Source organism: Dunckerocampus dactyliophorus, chromosome 17, assembly GCF_027744805.1.
Source record: "Dunckerocampus dactyliophorus isolate RoL2022-P2 chromosome 17, RoL_Ddac_1.1, whole genome shotgun sequence".
Taxonomy (NCBI): Eukaryota; Metazoa; Chordata; class Actinopteri; order Syngnathiformes; family Syngnathidae; genus Dunckerocampus; species Dunckerocampus dactyliophorus.
The window spans coordinates 19,726,347-19,741,672 of NC_072835.1; the positions used below are offsets into that span (position 1 = coordinate 19,726,347).

The following is a 15,326-nucleotide window of genomic DNA, read 5'->3' on the forward strand; positions in this document are numbered from 1 at the left end:
ATGCACTTGAGGGGTGGGAGGGGTTGAAAGCTTGTCAAAGCAAGAGAGCATCTCAGCCTCATCTAATTGAAGCAAACTCATCCGCTGGCATGCGAGCGTTTCTCACTTGGCAATTATTTCATTTCACATCAAAACCTTCTATTTATCCTGTGGTTCCTTTTAACATTTCCTTCCTTCACTGTCCTTCTCACGCAGGCTGGTACAAGATGCCCCAGACAGATGCGGCGGCCACTTTGATGCCGTCGCCCAGATACGAGGGGAGGCCTTTTTTTTCAAAGGTATTTAAAAAAAAAACCCTCAACGCATTGAGTGTGTAGAAGAGAAGCAGACAGACACGGCTGATTGTGAGAGAGAGAGGAGGTGAACGAAGATCAATTGTGAGGAAGAGACAGGGTTGTGGGCACAGAGTGGGCGCTCCAGCGATCAATAGAAAGCCAAGTGATTTGTTGCTCCCAGGGCTCTCCTCACACCATCACCAAATTTTATGCTCCAAACAAAACGCTCCAGTAGGCCCGAGCCTGCCTTGCTTTAGATGTCTTATCTCTTTAACATGGAGTTTATCTTTTCATGCTCATTAGCAAGTGTGGCTAATACATCTGCAAATACATTTGCAAATAGGGATTGATATTTCAACTGCATGGATGTACCGTATTTTCCAGGACTACAGTATATATAAGTGACACCCGTCTGTTTTTGCCATTATTAGAGCCCTGCAGACATGAAATAACACCCCTATAGTCACCTTTACACTTGTATAACCCAACATAGTGGACATAATTATAGAAAATAAGACATCTTAGACATCAATAAGGTAGACAGCGTACTGTACTTCCTGAGGTGGCTATTGTCTCATAAATTTAACGTTACTAATATCTAGAGATCAGTGTAGAAACGCACGATACACTTCAGTCGCTTTATTAACAAGCAGAGAACAAATATGCAGTGAACATTCACACAGGAGCTGCTGTCGCCCACTCTCTACACTGCTGACCTGCTGCTAGCACTCAGCTACAGTCAGCTCTTGCTAGCTGGTATCACACACCTCACTTCCCAGGCCCCGCTTCTTAAAGGCGCACACAAGTCCATTACACATCATATCATGTCTTCTGGATGCCTAATATTTTTATTTTCATTCATTTAGCCATTTTTATGTTTGAGAATGCTTAATTTAGGCCATTTATGCATAATTTACACACAATCTGTGTAAATATGCATCCTTTACTAATAATAGGCCATATTCAATCATGAACAGTGAAGATCATTTATTACATAATTGTTGAAAAACTGTGATAGAGTGAGGGATCTATGTTAGAACCGCGATGTAGCAAGGGACGAGTGTATTTGGAAATATATTTCACAAAACTCAAGCTCAAGAACAGACATTTAACCTGGAAAAGCAAGTTATTCAGCTACACACTAGCATAAGGAACATACCTGGGGGGCTGAACAGGCTAAATGAACATAACAAGCCAGCGAGTCCAACAAGCAAGTGACCAGTAAACAAGTTCACCAAGCTCCAGATCTCATCGATCTCATTCTCCATCACATAAATGGCAGGAGCAGCATATAGTTGTCACAAACCTCGAGCGCCCTCGAGCGTCGATGGTAATGTTCACTGCTTGGTTGACATCAGTCAGTATGAATGAACATTTTAAATTACATACACTATATACTGTATGTTGATATATAAGTCACACCTGTCTATGATCACCCAAATTATGACTAAAAGTGTGACGACCGATAGCAGGTGTCATGTATTATTATGCCCATTCCATATTGTATTCTGATTTTGCAAGTAAAATCTTACAAAAATAATCACAGAGCGCTAACTAATCCTGTTCCTTTCCATCAAAGGCAAGTATTTTTGGCGACTAACGCGCGAGAAGAACCTGGTGTCGCTGCGTCCAGCTCAGATTCATCGATTCTGGAGAGGCCTTCCACCCAGTGTGAACAGCGTGGACGCCGTGTACGAGAGGCCCGGAGACCACAAAATTGTCTTTTTTAAAGGTACGATTTGGAAATATTGCCACTGCAGGATCATCCTAATACCAGATCGCCTTTTCTTCGTTTGAGCAAACAGCCCTGATGTTTGTCCACGCTCTTCAGGTCTCAAGTACTGGGTGTTCAAAGACAACATCGTGGAGGAGGGTTACCCCCGTCCAATCAGCGACTTCGGCCTGCCTTTGGAGGGAGTGGACGCCGCGTTCGTGTGGCTTCACAATGAAAAAACGTACTTCTTCAAGGACAACCGCTACTGGCGCTACGACGACCACCTGAGACGCATGGATCTGGGCTACCCTAAAGACAGCACGCTGTGGAAGGGGCTGCCGCCACAGCTGGATGACGCTATCCGGTGGTCTGACGGTGAGTAGCCATAGATAGTGTCCATATAGGTAGCTAGATAGATTTTCTAGGGAGTGCATACAAGCACGAGGAGGCCATACACTATAAGCATCGAGTATTATGAGGAACACAAAGCTACAGGGTAACTTTGGAGTTGTATCAAAGTTAGCATTTAGCCAACAAACTTTCCGTTCTGTTTACACGATTGATTCTTGCTCTCGACTGTTGAGCTTAACCTTTGATAAAGCACTTGTTGGTATTCAGAAGGGGGAGGAAAACAACTAATTAGCAGAAGGGGGTCTTGGGCTCTTTAGCTTCCCTTGGAAGGAGCTGTGGCTGAGTATACGGAGTGTCAGTTTGTGAGCGCTGGTGGTTTTGCAGGGACGGTGCTCTTTTTTGACATTTCATCCGGTAAGCAAGTAAGCATTAGCTAGCTTCAGTCGATGCTCACAATTGACTGATTGTCTCTACTGATAAATTCTCTTCCAGGTTGGCAGGTCTGTCTTTATTTATGCTTGAACGATGCTGGTGCCAGCAACTCATACAGTGGTTTGTACAGATAAATAGTCGTCCCTTCTTCGCGGTACCAACATGGCACCCTCACTCTATCGCAGTTTTTCACAAATTAATTAATGACTGCAGTTTCGTGGTTGACGATGGCCTATTATTAGTCAAAAATATTGCAAGACAAGCTGACTGCAGTACTCTACACTGGTCACTAGGCATCAGTCATGCCACATTGATTGACATTACCTTACTTTACATTACCCTAACTTGCACTGGAGTCAGTTAACTTCATGGAGTCAGCCATGGATGCAGAGTTAGGAGAAAAAAAGTTCTCCTCCCATTCCATGTGGAAGTGGTATGTTTTTTGCTTCTTACTTTTAGCTTCTTTGCCACTCAGTTTCAAGTGCTTTCTTAAAGGAAAACTGTACTCCAACAAGGTTTTATGGTTTTATATACATGCTGTACCCGTGCAGTAACAGGTACGTTCATGATAACATGCAATACTTATAGTATTTTATAGGTAGTCATAGTGAGGATGGATGATACAACAAGGAACTTTCCCAATGCTAACACGAGTTATTACGTCTTATGATCGTTTATCATGTCTACTATATTAGGTAATACGAGTGTAAAGGTGACTATAGGGGTGTTATTTCATGTCTACAGGGCTCTAATTAAAAACAACTGATTTAGAAGGTCATAAACAGGTTTTCTATGCAATATTGAATCCTACCCTGCAGAAATTCACTTATCACGGTCAGCTCTTGAACCAATTAACCGCAGTAAACGAGGGACGACTGTAAATAAATATCAGGTTGTCATAGTGTTTCAAATTGGCGGAGGTTGCGTGGGTGAAGAGGTTTCTGTCCCCTAGCGGGGCAAGACAGAAAATAATTGAACCAGGTTGCTCAAAGTGCCGTTTTGAATCATTTTTCTGCAAAGAATGCATGCAGCCTTTTGGCTGAGAGAATTCGAGGCACCATTCATCTACTTGAGGAGAGCAGGTGAAAGAGATTACTAAGACAAAGGATGACAACATGCACATGTGTAACTGTTGTTTGTCTCTGATGATGACATTTGTTTACTGCCTTTTATTAGTCACTTGCATCTTTTGTGTCTCGTTTGCCCGAAGGCTCCAATCAAATCCCATGTTCCTGTTCCAGGTTCGTCCTACTTCTTCAAGGGGAAAGAGTACTGGCGTGTGCCGAGCAGCGACATGGAGGTGGAGGCGGGCTACCCCCGCCTCATCTCCAAAGACTGGCTGCTGTGCACCGAGATGCAGTCGGACTCTCCGGGCGCGGAGCCCAAAAGCACCGAGACCAGAGTCAACGTGCGCCAACACCCGGACCACGCAGAGAACGGCTACGAGGTGTGCTCGTGCACATCGGACACGGCGTCGCCTTTAGGTGCCCGTCTCTCCCCGTCCCCCTTGTGGCTGCTGCCGACTCTCTGGACGCTCCGGCAAGCCCTCTGCTCTCAACCGCTATGATGCCAAAACACAGGAAGTACTTAAGACTCACTGGTAGACACCCAGCTTACATTCAAACTGGAACATTCTCTTCATATGGAGTCCTGATTTTTGCTCTTATTTATTTCTCAAGCCATCTGACGTTCATCTAAAGGCCTTGCGGTATACTTAGTACATACTGTACAGTTAACACACAGGTGGGCTGCAGTCCACTTCTAATGGGAAAGGTAGACGATGCTTTAAAAGAGAAGTTACACAGAAAGATGAGGTGAAACTTTGAGCAGCTACACTTGACAAGAAAAGCTAAGCAATGTCATGAGTTACACGGAACAAGCGCACACCAATGAGGGACATTTAGAATGTAGACATGTGAACAGGTAAAAGGAATAGTTTGACCTTTTTTCAGACACTTTATGATATTGCTATATCCAATTAATGGAAGGCTATCGGGCTGCAGAGAGGAAATTATATTTGACTTTTGGCATTTAAGCACCCAGACAAGTTTTACTTAAGCTCACTAATTAAAATGTTACACATTTACTGATGACATCACTTGGTGCAGCCAATTCAACAGGGCTGCAAAATCCAATTCATAATCCTTCTGATATCCAATTCATAATCCTTCTGATATTTCTGGCGGTGGACCAAAATATACAGTGTAGTCCAATTTAATGGCACTGCAAAGGATGTGTCCACATGTGTGCAAGAATAGAATTGACATCAGGACAATGGGCCTCATTCACTTATTATATGGTCTTAGTTTTATGTTCTCTTATGTTTTTAAGCACACCTAAGTGAAATGTCTAATGGATTTTCCCCTTGCCATATAAGCTGCCCGTTGTCCAATAGGGCATACAAGGCCCTTTGTTTACCATATAAGGGCATTCAGGACCCACCATTTGCATGCATAATGGATTTAAAAGCCTTCATTTTCTCATCTAAGAAACATATTTTCCAATCCAAGGATTAAAGGCTGTCATTTTACCGGATAAAGTTGCGAAAAGCCGTCAGTTCTCAATCTGTGGACATCAAAAAGGCTCCACTTTGCCATACACTGTGCAAGTTATTTAGGGCCCAATGAAAACTGTTTTATTTTTTCCCATATTCATAATTTTTTTCACCATTTTTACCAGCGTGGAGTGTTTTGCGATAGTGAATAAAATGTCCGCTAATTAAATGCAAAAATCCTTACATTTATTGGGGTGTCCAAACTTTTTCCGCCGAGGGCCGCATACTGGAAAATCAAACGATGCGGCGGCCACGTTTACGTTTTCTAAATAGACAATAATAATGGTTTAATAATAATAGATCTGCAGGCACATGTTTTTATTTAAAAAAAAAAACAGTCTGCATCTCAGCTTGGTGTTCTCAGTAAAAAAGCATATTTTGAGAATGATTTTTTCTCCTTACGTGAAACTGACTTGTTTTTCCATATTTGCCGTGTTTATTTGTTTTACAAATTTTTCTACTTTGTTCTTGTACATTTTTTCTTTGATTATTATGTCTTTATTCCCTGAATAATTTGACTTTGTTATCGTAATATTACAAATTTTCCTAAAATTGCAACTTGTTTTTTGTTGTGTGTGTTTCTCATATCTACAATTTTTTTCCTTTAATTTTTCAAATTTACGCTATTTTGTGTTAATGTTAAGACTTTACCTCTTAATATTTTGTCTTTATTCTTGTAAAATTACTGCTCCTTTTGTTGTTGTTGTTGTCTTGTTTAACCGTATTTTTAGAATGTGCCAAGCGGCAATAAAAAAAAAAGAGTGGCGGACTGTAAATGGCCCCCGGGTTGCACTTTGGACACCCCTGCATTGCATCAATTTTGCCCAGTATTTCATACTTTTCTAATGCACACATTGCTACACAATCCTCAACAAACTGTAATGCCTGTGCTTGTGGTTCAGGAAGATGCGATTAAGACAAGCTGGGAAGAAGAATAAACGTGCCTCTCGTCCTTATTTCACTCAGGACTTGCACGACGTCAGCGGGCATCGTAAAACGCTCGCTCACATTAACAACCGGTAAAACACAACATGATGGAAACGCACTCATGCAGGCTGAGTCGCATGCACGCAGCCGCACGAGCATGCTCTGCTAAGCTAAGCTAACCCAACTGGTTTCCATTCACGCCCTGCGAGAGAGGAGTTTTTCTGCAAACGTTCGCCAGTGTCTCGAGTCACCGTTTCGACAGGTTTCGTTCGGGAGCGGGCGGCGTAGTGTTTGTGATGAGATTCCGCCACGATTGAGCGGCCTGCCGGGGAAATTCTTCCCCACACATTCCTTCTCCTCATGATGACAGCAATTCATTCACATTATGTCAACTCCGCGTTTAACAGTAGATTACGTTTTAATTCTGCGATTCCATCCGCAGATCCGTTAACGTGGAAATCATAGGGTCCTAGATATTAAAGGACATTAGAGACCCCCACTTTCCATACAAGGACTCACAAGTCACAGTTCTCAGTTCCCATATGAGGACATTTGATTTAGCCCCTTCCCAAGAAATGAAACAAAAATCTCCCATATAAGTGAAAGTATGATGGAGTATCAGGGCCACATTGAAAAAACAATTGGAGCTTTCCAGAAGAAAGTAGTAAATTGTTGTAATATTATGAGAATAAAGTCGGAAATTTACAAGAATAAAGTTGTGAATTAACGGAGAAAAAAAGTTGTAATATTACGACAATAAAGTCATACATTTACGAGAAAAAAGTCGTAGACTTACGAGAAAAAAAGTGGTAATATTATGAGAATAAAGTCGTAAATTTACGAGAATAAAGTTGTGAATTTACGGAGAAAAAAAGTTGTAATATTACGACAATAAAGTCATAAATTTACGCGAATAAAGTCGTAATATTACGTGTCGTACGTGTCAGAGGGAAAATAGAGCCTAGGTCTTCAGGAAGGAAGGAAACTTTCCTCCTGCTTCAGGCAAGCTTTTATTTATAACGTGGCGGCACAGCACAGCAGAGCAGATCATTTAGCATTTAGATTAGCATGGCTAGCCCTTCTCACTTCCGCATTCCTTACCCCGCCCCCTCCACATGCCCAAGAGAGATCCAGCAAGATGGCGGTCCGGGCAGGCAACTTCATATCTGCCTCAGGCAATGCCTGTAACATAAAGTTACAAGTTTTTTCTCGTAAATTTCCGACTTTATTCTCAAAATCTCATTTTAATACTCCGTCGTAACAGGCATTGCCCAAGACAGCTACGAAAAGGGGGGACTTATGTGACCTTTGGCCTTGGGTAAAGGTAATATTACGACTTTTTTTCTCGTAAGTTTACGACTTTATTCTCGTAAATTACTTTATTCTTGAAATCCACAATTTTTTTTTCTCCAATGTGGCCCTAATACTCCGTCGTAGGAAAGAAAGTAAATGGTAAACCCTCAATTAGCCATATACGGACACAAAGACCTTCTTTTTGTTATATAAGGAGATGAGAAGCCCTCAGTAGTCCATCTAAATACATTAAAGCCCTTCCCTTGCATATGAGGACACAGAAAGCCTTTTTGTCCATACCAGGACATTGAAGACTCTTACATGTTGCCATCAAACTGTGAGGTCTTCTTAGCCAAAGAGGAAGAAAACCTGGGTTAGACTGATTTCTTAACAATTAAACATACATTTGTTCCTAAGAACTGTGGGTGAATGAGGCCCGATGGATTGACATTAGTCCAGTTTTAAGGTCATTCTAAAGGTCTAACCACGTCGGCACCGTGCCACTTCCCCAGATTTTCTCTCATTTAACTTACAAACTACGAGAACGTGGTAGCTACGGGTTGGGAATTCAGTTTTATTGTGCCTGGCAGCAAAAGCTTGTAAAAAGAGGTAACCTGGACAGATGGTGCCTGACACGCGTCTGACGGGTGAATGCGACCCTGGCATGTTCGGCTGACATTGTTAGCTTTACAGATGTCACTAGGAAGAGACGCAAACAGCATGCTGGGTGGACGGCATCTCAAGACGGGAGACATTTAAGCAAGAGAAAGATGTCGGAGTTACAAATTTCTTTTCATTCTGAAAGATGGCGTCCAGGACTATCTGTGTTGTCGTGATCAGAACTTTTTGCTCACAGATTCTTGTCATTTTCAGACACAGAAGCATCAGCTTGGTTGTATTTTTGTAATGCTTATGGATACTTGCTCTCTTTCCCCACCCCGGACTATTTTCGACGTTGCAAGCGAGCAACTGGATTATTTTTATTCTCTCTCTGTCATACGTTGAACTGCAGTTTGAAAGGTAAAAATATATTTGAGTTGTTCCGAGTCGAGTGTATATTTCAAGCTGTGTTTTCTAATGTAAAATATTTTTATAAGAAAATAAATTGTCACACTGTTTGAGAGTACTTGGTTTCCAGCAGTAAGGACGACGACTTGGGCCGTGTTTCTAGTTTAGCTCGCACTTCACGGATGATTTGGATCGGTAAGTTTACACTGCCTGCGAATGCCAGCCAAGGAAGGACGAAGTCAACCTGGCAATTTTCCCAACTTTGGATCTGGTATCAGAGCTGGAACACCAGCGGGCCTGTGTGTAAGCGTACTCTGCAAAACCTAAGGCTGGGGCGTCCACAGTGCGGGCTGGGGGCCATTTGCCACCCGCGGCACATTTTAAAAATAATTTTACAAGAAAACGGAAAAAAAAAAGAAAAATGGAAAAATGTGTAGTAATTTGACAATAAAGTGAAAATCTTAAGACAAAAAAGTTTAACAAAGAAAACGAGAGAAAGTCGTAATTTTATGAGAATAACATAATATTATATGGAAAAATAACCTCATTTGAGTAGCATAAAGATGAAATATTAAAGAAAAAATACTTTTTAAAATGAGAGTAAAGCCCAAATATTATAGCAAGTATGAGAAGAAAATGTATAAGAAGAAATGAAACCGTTTTGAAAACAGAACAGGAAAAAGAAAAAAAAAAATACTTTACAAGAATAAAGTTCTTGTATTCACGTTTTCCCTGTGCATGGGTTTTCTCCGGGTATTCCGGCTTCCTCCCACATTCCAATTCCAAAAAGAAACATGCATGTTAGCTTAATTGGCAACTCTGAATTGTCTGTAGGTGTGAGTGTGAATGGTTGTTTGTGTGTATGTGCCCTGCGATTGGCTGGCGACCAGTTCAGGGTGTACCCCGCCTCTCGCCCAAAGTCAGCTGGGATCGGCTCCACACACCCCCACGACCTATTGGAAATTGCCTCGGTTTTCGTGCATTTTGGTGTTCGCCTGACCTTTTGAAAGGAATGAATTAGGGCTGCAACTAATGATGACTCTGGCGCTTGTCGTTTCAATTAATGGAGTAATCGGTTAGGCCCTGGACGGACCAAATCAATATGAACCAAACACAAACACTGCATGGTTTGGTCTGCAACATATCAGAAAAGAGGCTTAAATGTTGATGACTGTTTTCCAAACACAAAGATAATAGGTCTGCTCTCGTGGATGTCTAAACAAAATATGCACATTTGAGAGGCTGGAAACAGAGGATATTGCCACTTTTTTGTACCAAATACCAAAATAGTTGCCGAAGTGCCACAGTACATACTGTGGTCATGTAAAGTGTTTCCGGTCACATGAGAGGGGGCCTCATTTGACAGTCATGTCATGTTAGTGTGGCTCATTGACTTTGTGCTCTGGCAGTCATCAGCAGCCACATTCCACGAAATGCAACTTGCCAACACAATCTGCAGAGAAAGGAAAGGCGCACCCTTTCATTTCCTGTCAGACCAGACGAGTTTGAACCCAAATATGACCCCCACTTCTTTAGGTCTGTTGTGGTGTCAAATATCAAGCGAGTAGTTTTAAAATGTTTCATTATGATTTTGTTGTAGTCACACTCAAGTGAAGGCAGTTGATGGGGTGGCAATGGTGACGCTCTGTTAGGATCACCACCAGATGGTGCTGTTTCCTTTTACCTGTAGATATTATCAATCATCGAGGTCTTTGTATTCTCAGGGCATTTAATTGATCGCAACTGGACTGTTCAGGTTGTCGTAGAAGACATTTCGCCTCTCATCCGAGCAGGCTTCGTCAGTTCATGCTCAAAGACTAGGTGGGACACACACCAGTCAGACTAGATAGGACAGTTCTCGAGAGCCTGGTGCAAGATCCAATCTATTTATCCTCTAAAGGAGGAGGCAGATCCAGACAGGAATGGTTGGCCCTTCAGTGGTGTCAGATGACACATTTTGGACAGAGAAGAAGGATGGTTTGAAAGAGGAGTGAGGGAAGCCATCTACATCAGGGGCCACCGACCCGTCGATCATGAATCATGAGCTGCTGGTCGATCTTTGGGACTTTGCCTGTCGATCGCGAGAATATTAGAAAAAAAATGTATTATTACATCAGTGCCCTCCCCTCCCGGAGGCACGCATTTTGACCACGAAACACGCTTGTGCGCCTTTCCGCTCTCCAGACACGCAACCCGCAAGCTTCAGCCAGGAGCCCAATCCCCCAAACCTGAGCGCGCACATGTACACCGGCTCGCCTCGCGCTCACAGGTTGAGTGACGAGGTGAGAGAGAGCGATGTGCTTGCTCACGCAACTGTAATTATTGCACGTTGTGGCTCAGAATCAGCCTTTGCTATCTCAAGATAAAGTAACTTCATACTGTAGATGTGCACCTCCAAAAAACGCTGCTCATTAGGACTAACTTGTAACGGTGACTGGTGTGTGTCCCACCTAGTCTTTGAGCAGAAACTGTTTTTCTATCGTTCTAGCAATATACTGATTACAGAGCAGAAATTACGGATAGGGTGTATGAAGTAATTGAGACAAAACAGAGTACACTACTAGGCTGCAGCCAGCAGAGGCACTGTTGAGTCAGTGTCTACCAGTTAGCTGTCATCACGTGTTGAGTGACAAACTTGCAGGGGCTGCAGTATCTCTGCTCCTTGGTCAGTTGAGGTTCCAAGCATGCAGAACCCTCAGTCAGAAGCTCTCTGCTATCGAGTTTCCTTCCACAGATTCTCACTTTAATTACCTGTCGTTGACCTTATTGGCCGAGACGTTACACTGGAGCCCGGCAATGCAAGACGGCAGACTAAACTATTATGCTGATCAAGTTCATTTCGGTGCCCAGATGGGTCTGCAGAAGCGGTGACCTTCACGGTGGCGGCAGGCACACTATCTGTTGACGACCAACTCATCAAAAAGGATGATAGAGCAAAGAGGTGAGGAGAGGATGAACTGCGGGCCTCCATCAAGGTCGACTTTTTTTATCATTCATAATGGTCCATGCTAATACCAAATGATGCCGAAATTGTAATTCATTATAGCTGTAACAATAATGAATGAGATGTTGCAGATATGCTAATGCGGTGTGACATTTTCTTCATATTTTCATTTTTTTACAGTCAGTAAGTAAATCGCAACGTTTCGGACCGGTCTGGGTGTCATCCGATCTCAGACCATCTGATCAAGCCTGCCATGCTAGGACAATATAAAAAAATAATTACATGGAAATTAATACAATTACAACTACAGATATAAATAAATAATAACAAATACTGATGGCAACACCAACAGATAACCAGCGTTAGGGTCAGTAAATGCAACACATGAAGTGACGTGCCATGGTGGGATTGAAATGTAGGCGTGACTTCGATTTTGTTTTTTTTTAAATGATTTACACTACAAAATGCAGTTATTGTTCATGTAAAGATCAAAAAATGAAAATATTTTGTAATTTAGGTAAGAATTTTTTCAAATAATAAAAACAATAATAATAGTAACAACAGTAAAAATAATAATAATAGTAATCAGAAAATTTGGCAATACCTGCTTTACGCTTCACTTTAACCTTGGAAAATTGGAGTACATTTTTTCACATTGCACCACTATTATTGTACAATTATCTGTTATCTCTTGGAATGTGTGGACTTTATTCAAGTAAAATAACTAGTTTTTTTTTCCACATATGACGGGTTTATTCTCTGAAAATTTTCCTCAGAGTATTACAAGGCTATCCTCGCAACAAGTTGCCTTTTATTATTATTATTTATTTTTTTTTTTTTTTACAAAAATACAATTAAATCCTTGTTTTCATCTCATAATGTTTGTGATAATAAAATAATAATAACAATGAACTACAGCTCCCCAGTGCTGACAGGACTCATGCCGCCCTACACCATGACACGACCAGCACCGTGCTTTAGACACTTATCTACAATTAATGGCCTTGTGTTGTCTCATTTTCAGTGGATAGTAAATATATACGGCTATACAAGCTGTACACAGACTGCTCTAAAGTGTATCCTCATGTCTATAGTATATTATATTGTCCCTTGCAAAGATACACTGTGATAAAATCGGTTGCTGAAATGTGAGGGGTGCACTCATTAGATGCTATATGAAGACGTCCATATGAGAGAAGCGTAAAAGACGTCAAATATTTAAAACTGCTGCCTTGCAAAGGAGACACAGTGATAAGGAGGACAATACAGCTGCTTCCGGACAGTTTAACACATTACACTGTTGTTGTGGATGCATTTTGAATGCATCACGGCACCAGTCTGATAGTACAATACGCCACACTGGGAATGTGAGTCTGCAAGTCCCAGTGTTGATTGGCTGCTATCTCATATTTCCTGTCAGCTGAGCTAAGATAGCTTCTTGATGTCAGATTAGGTTAGCTGCGAGAAGTCGTCCTCCTGCTGCTGCGTGCAGTGTTTCCGGAACAATCTAACGTTCCTGAAGATGTTCTGCCGCAGTGCTTGTTGTCACATATTCCGTTAGCAGGAGAGAATGGTGGCAATGACCCACGTGATTGGTTTTTACGAAGGATTTCACAGCGCCCTTTTGAAATATTAGTGACATCCATTCAAATGATTAAATAATAAAACATCATATAATACATATAAAAAAATACAGTGTTACTCCTGTGCACTTGTTGCTAGGCAGAATTCATAGGGCTCCATCACAGCAGCCCCACGAGGCTGTTTGAATGACAAATAAGGGGCAGCACTAAGGATAGACCGTATTTTCCGGACTACAAGTCACACTTATTTTCATGTTTTGGCTGGTCCTGCGACTTATACTCCGGAGCGACTTATATATGTTTTTTTTTTCACACTGACAGCCGCCAGAGGACGCTCTAGGCTCTGGGGGCGGCATGGCTCAGGTGGTAGAGTGGTTGTCCCCCAACATGAAGGGTGCGTGTTCGAGTGCAGTCAGTGAACGCAACACATGAGGTGACATGCCATGGTGGGACTGAAATGTAGGCCTGACTTTGATTCGATTTTTTAAATGATTTACACTACAAAATGCAGGAAGTGTTCATGTGAAGATGATAAAAAAAAATGCACCTCCAAACATAGTTAATGAAAAAAAAGTTTACATTGTGCATCTTTTCTGAATGAGAGCTACACTGAAAATACAAAAATTGGATATCATAAAATTACCTGAAAAAAGTATAAATGTTAAGAGAATAAAGTCGTCATATACTGTATTCTGAGAAGAAATTTGTTTAAAAAAAAAAAAAGACTGCTGAAGCCATATTTTATTTGAGATTTTCCACAGTCCTCATTTTAATGTATTTATGGATTTGTGCTCATAATTACTTTTTCAATCTCATAAAATACAATAAAACAGTACTGGAATATTTTGTTTTTGAGATGTCTAAACTTAACTACACTTTTATATAAAATTTAATCAAATTGTTTTGTCTAGTATTACTGCTATTGTATAAAAATTATATTATTGTTTTTTCATATTGTGATTTTTTTCCTTTTAAAATTACAAATTTTTGTCAAAATAGTATCCATTTATTTTTTATGTAAAATTAGTATTTATTTCCCAAGTTTATGTCTTTATTCCCATTATATTATGCCTTTATTCTTGGGGGGGGGGTCTGTTCAGTCAAATTACGATCAATTTGTCTCTACAACAAGTCTCTGTTCTCTTGAAAGCGCTCGTCAGAGATTTCCGATATCATTTACTGCCATTTACCATTTGTCCTCAATCTGCAGGTTCTCCTCCCTCCCCCGGTCTTTCACTTTCAGGATCTGCCGCACAGCCACTGTAGTTTGCATCTTCCGTTCCACTGTGGCGCCACTTGTTTGCCAGCGAGAAAACTGCATGGTAATCAAAAAGATGCAACAAAACACGGCTGAATTACTCTCGCTTGATTAAAATGCTAGATATCGCCTCCGTGAGAGAATAAATGCAGAGTTAAATGTGTTTTCTGGCGACTGAAGTCATCCGCACAGTGCTGATCTTGGTATACAATTAGATCAATGGTTTTTGAAAGTGGGAGGCGGGCCAAAAGACTTCACAAAAGAAAAAGAAAAGAAAAACGCGAACTTCAGTTATGTTAAAAGCACAATGGACTGAGTGGGAGAGCGTAAATGGAGTCTGGGGTGAACAGAAAAACAGGTCTATTTTACAGGCACAATAATAATAACATAATAATATAATACTATTTCGACCATAACCCATGACAAGCTACAACTCAACTCTGAACTTCTGACGTCACTTCCTGTCCTCCACACATCTGTCCGCTCGCCACTAAGGTTCCCGAGGGAACACACTTACTGTGACACACATGAGCATTATTTATGTCTAATATGTCTTATTTTCTCTGTATTGGGTAATGCAAATGTAAAGGTGACTATATACTGTAGGTGTTATTTCATGTCTAGAGGGCTCTAAGAATATTAAAACCTGTATTGATAAGACCGTAAACAAGTTTTCGATGCCGCAAGTACAAAAATATTCAATTTATTTATACTAAATCTTACCTCAAAATTGACTTATCACGGTCGGAGAGCTAGCTGGCTTCAAGTCGATAGCTTCAATTAGCTTGCTAATGAGCTAGCAAGTGGGATGGATAGAAAGCACCAAGAAATATTGTTTAATTCTTGAATAAAGGCACATTAAAACGAATTGTGTCAATAATATCAAGAAACCTGCTATAATCGGTTAGGTCTTATTACATGTACTTGCCATGATTGCCCCATAATGACAGTTGACTACTGAGCACCCCTCTGACGTCAAAGCTACAG

At 41.1% G+C, this 15,326-nt stretch overlaps 1 protein-coding gene and 1 long non-coding RNA gene across 4 annotated transcripts in view; one reads left to right on the forward strand and one right to left on the reverse strand.

Annotated features, from left to right (window-relative positions):
- Positions 1 to 9,671, forward strand: part of mmp17a (matrix metallopeptidase 17a) — a 130,067-nt gene extending 120,396 nt beyond the window's left edge. For 2 of the 3 annotated variants that reach the window (XM_054756879.1, XM_054756878.1), the window contains 4 exons: positions 196 to 278; positions 1,855 to 2,007; positions 2,107 to 2,364; positions 4,014 to 9,670. In XM_054756879.1, coding sequence (XP_054612854.1) covers positions 196 to 278; positions 1,855 to 2,007; positions 2,107 to 2,364; positions 4,014 to 4,339 — 820 coding nt within the window. In that variant the 3' untranslated portion in view covers positions 4,340 to 9,670. Of the gene's footprint in view, positions 1 to 195; positions 279 to 1,854; positions 2,008 to 2,106; positions 2,365 to 4,013 lie in introns of all 3 variants that reach the window. The other variant, XM_054756877.1, reaches the window with a different exon arrangement.
- On the reverse strand, positions 3,960 to 15,266 carry LOC129169913 (uncharacterized). Its single transcript, XR_008566501.1, has 3 exons — positions 15,063 to 15,266; positions 14,272 to 14,396; positions 3,960 to 4,333 (listed from the first exon to the last, which is right to left on the reverse strand). It is a non-coding gene; the product is annotated as an uncharacterized LOC129169913 (long non-coding RNA).
- Between the last annotated feature and the right edge of the window lie 60 nt (positions 15,267 to 15,326).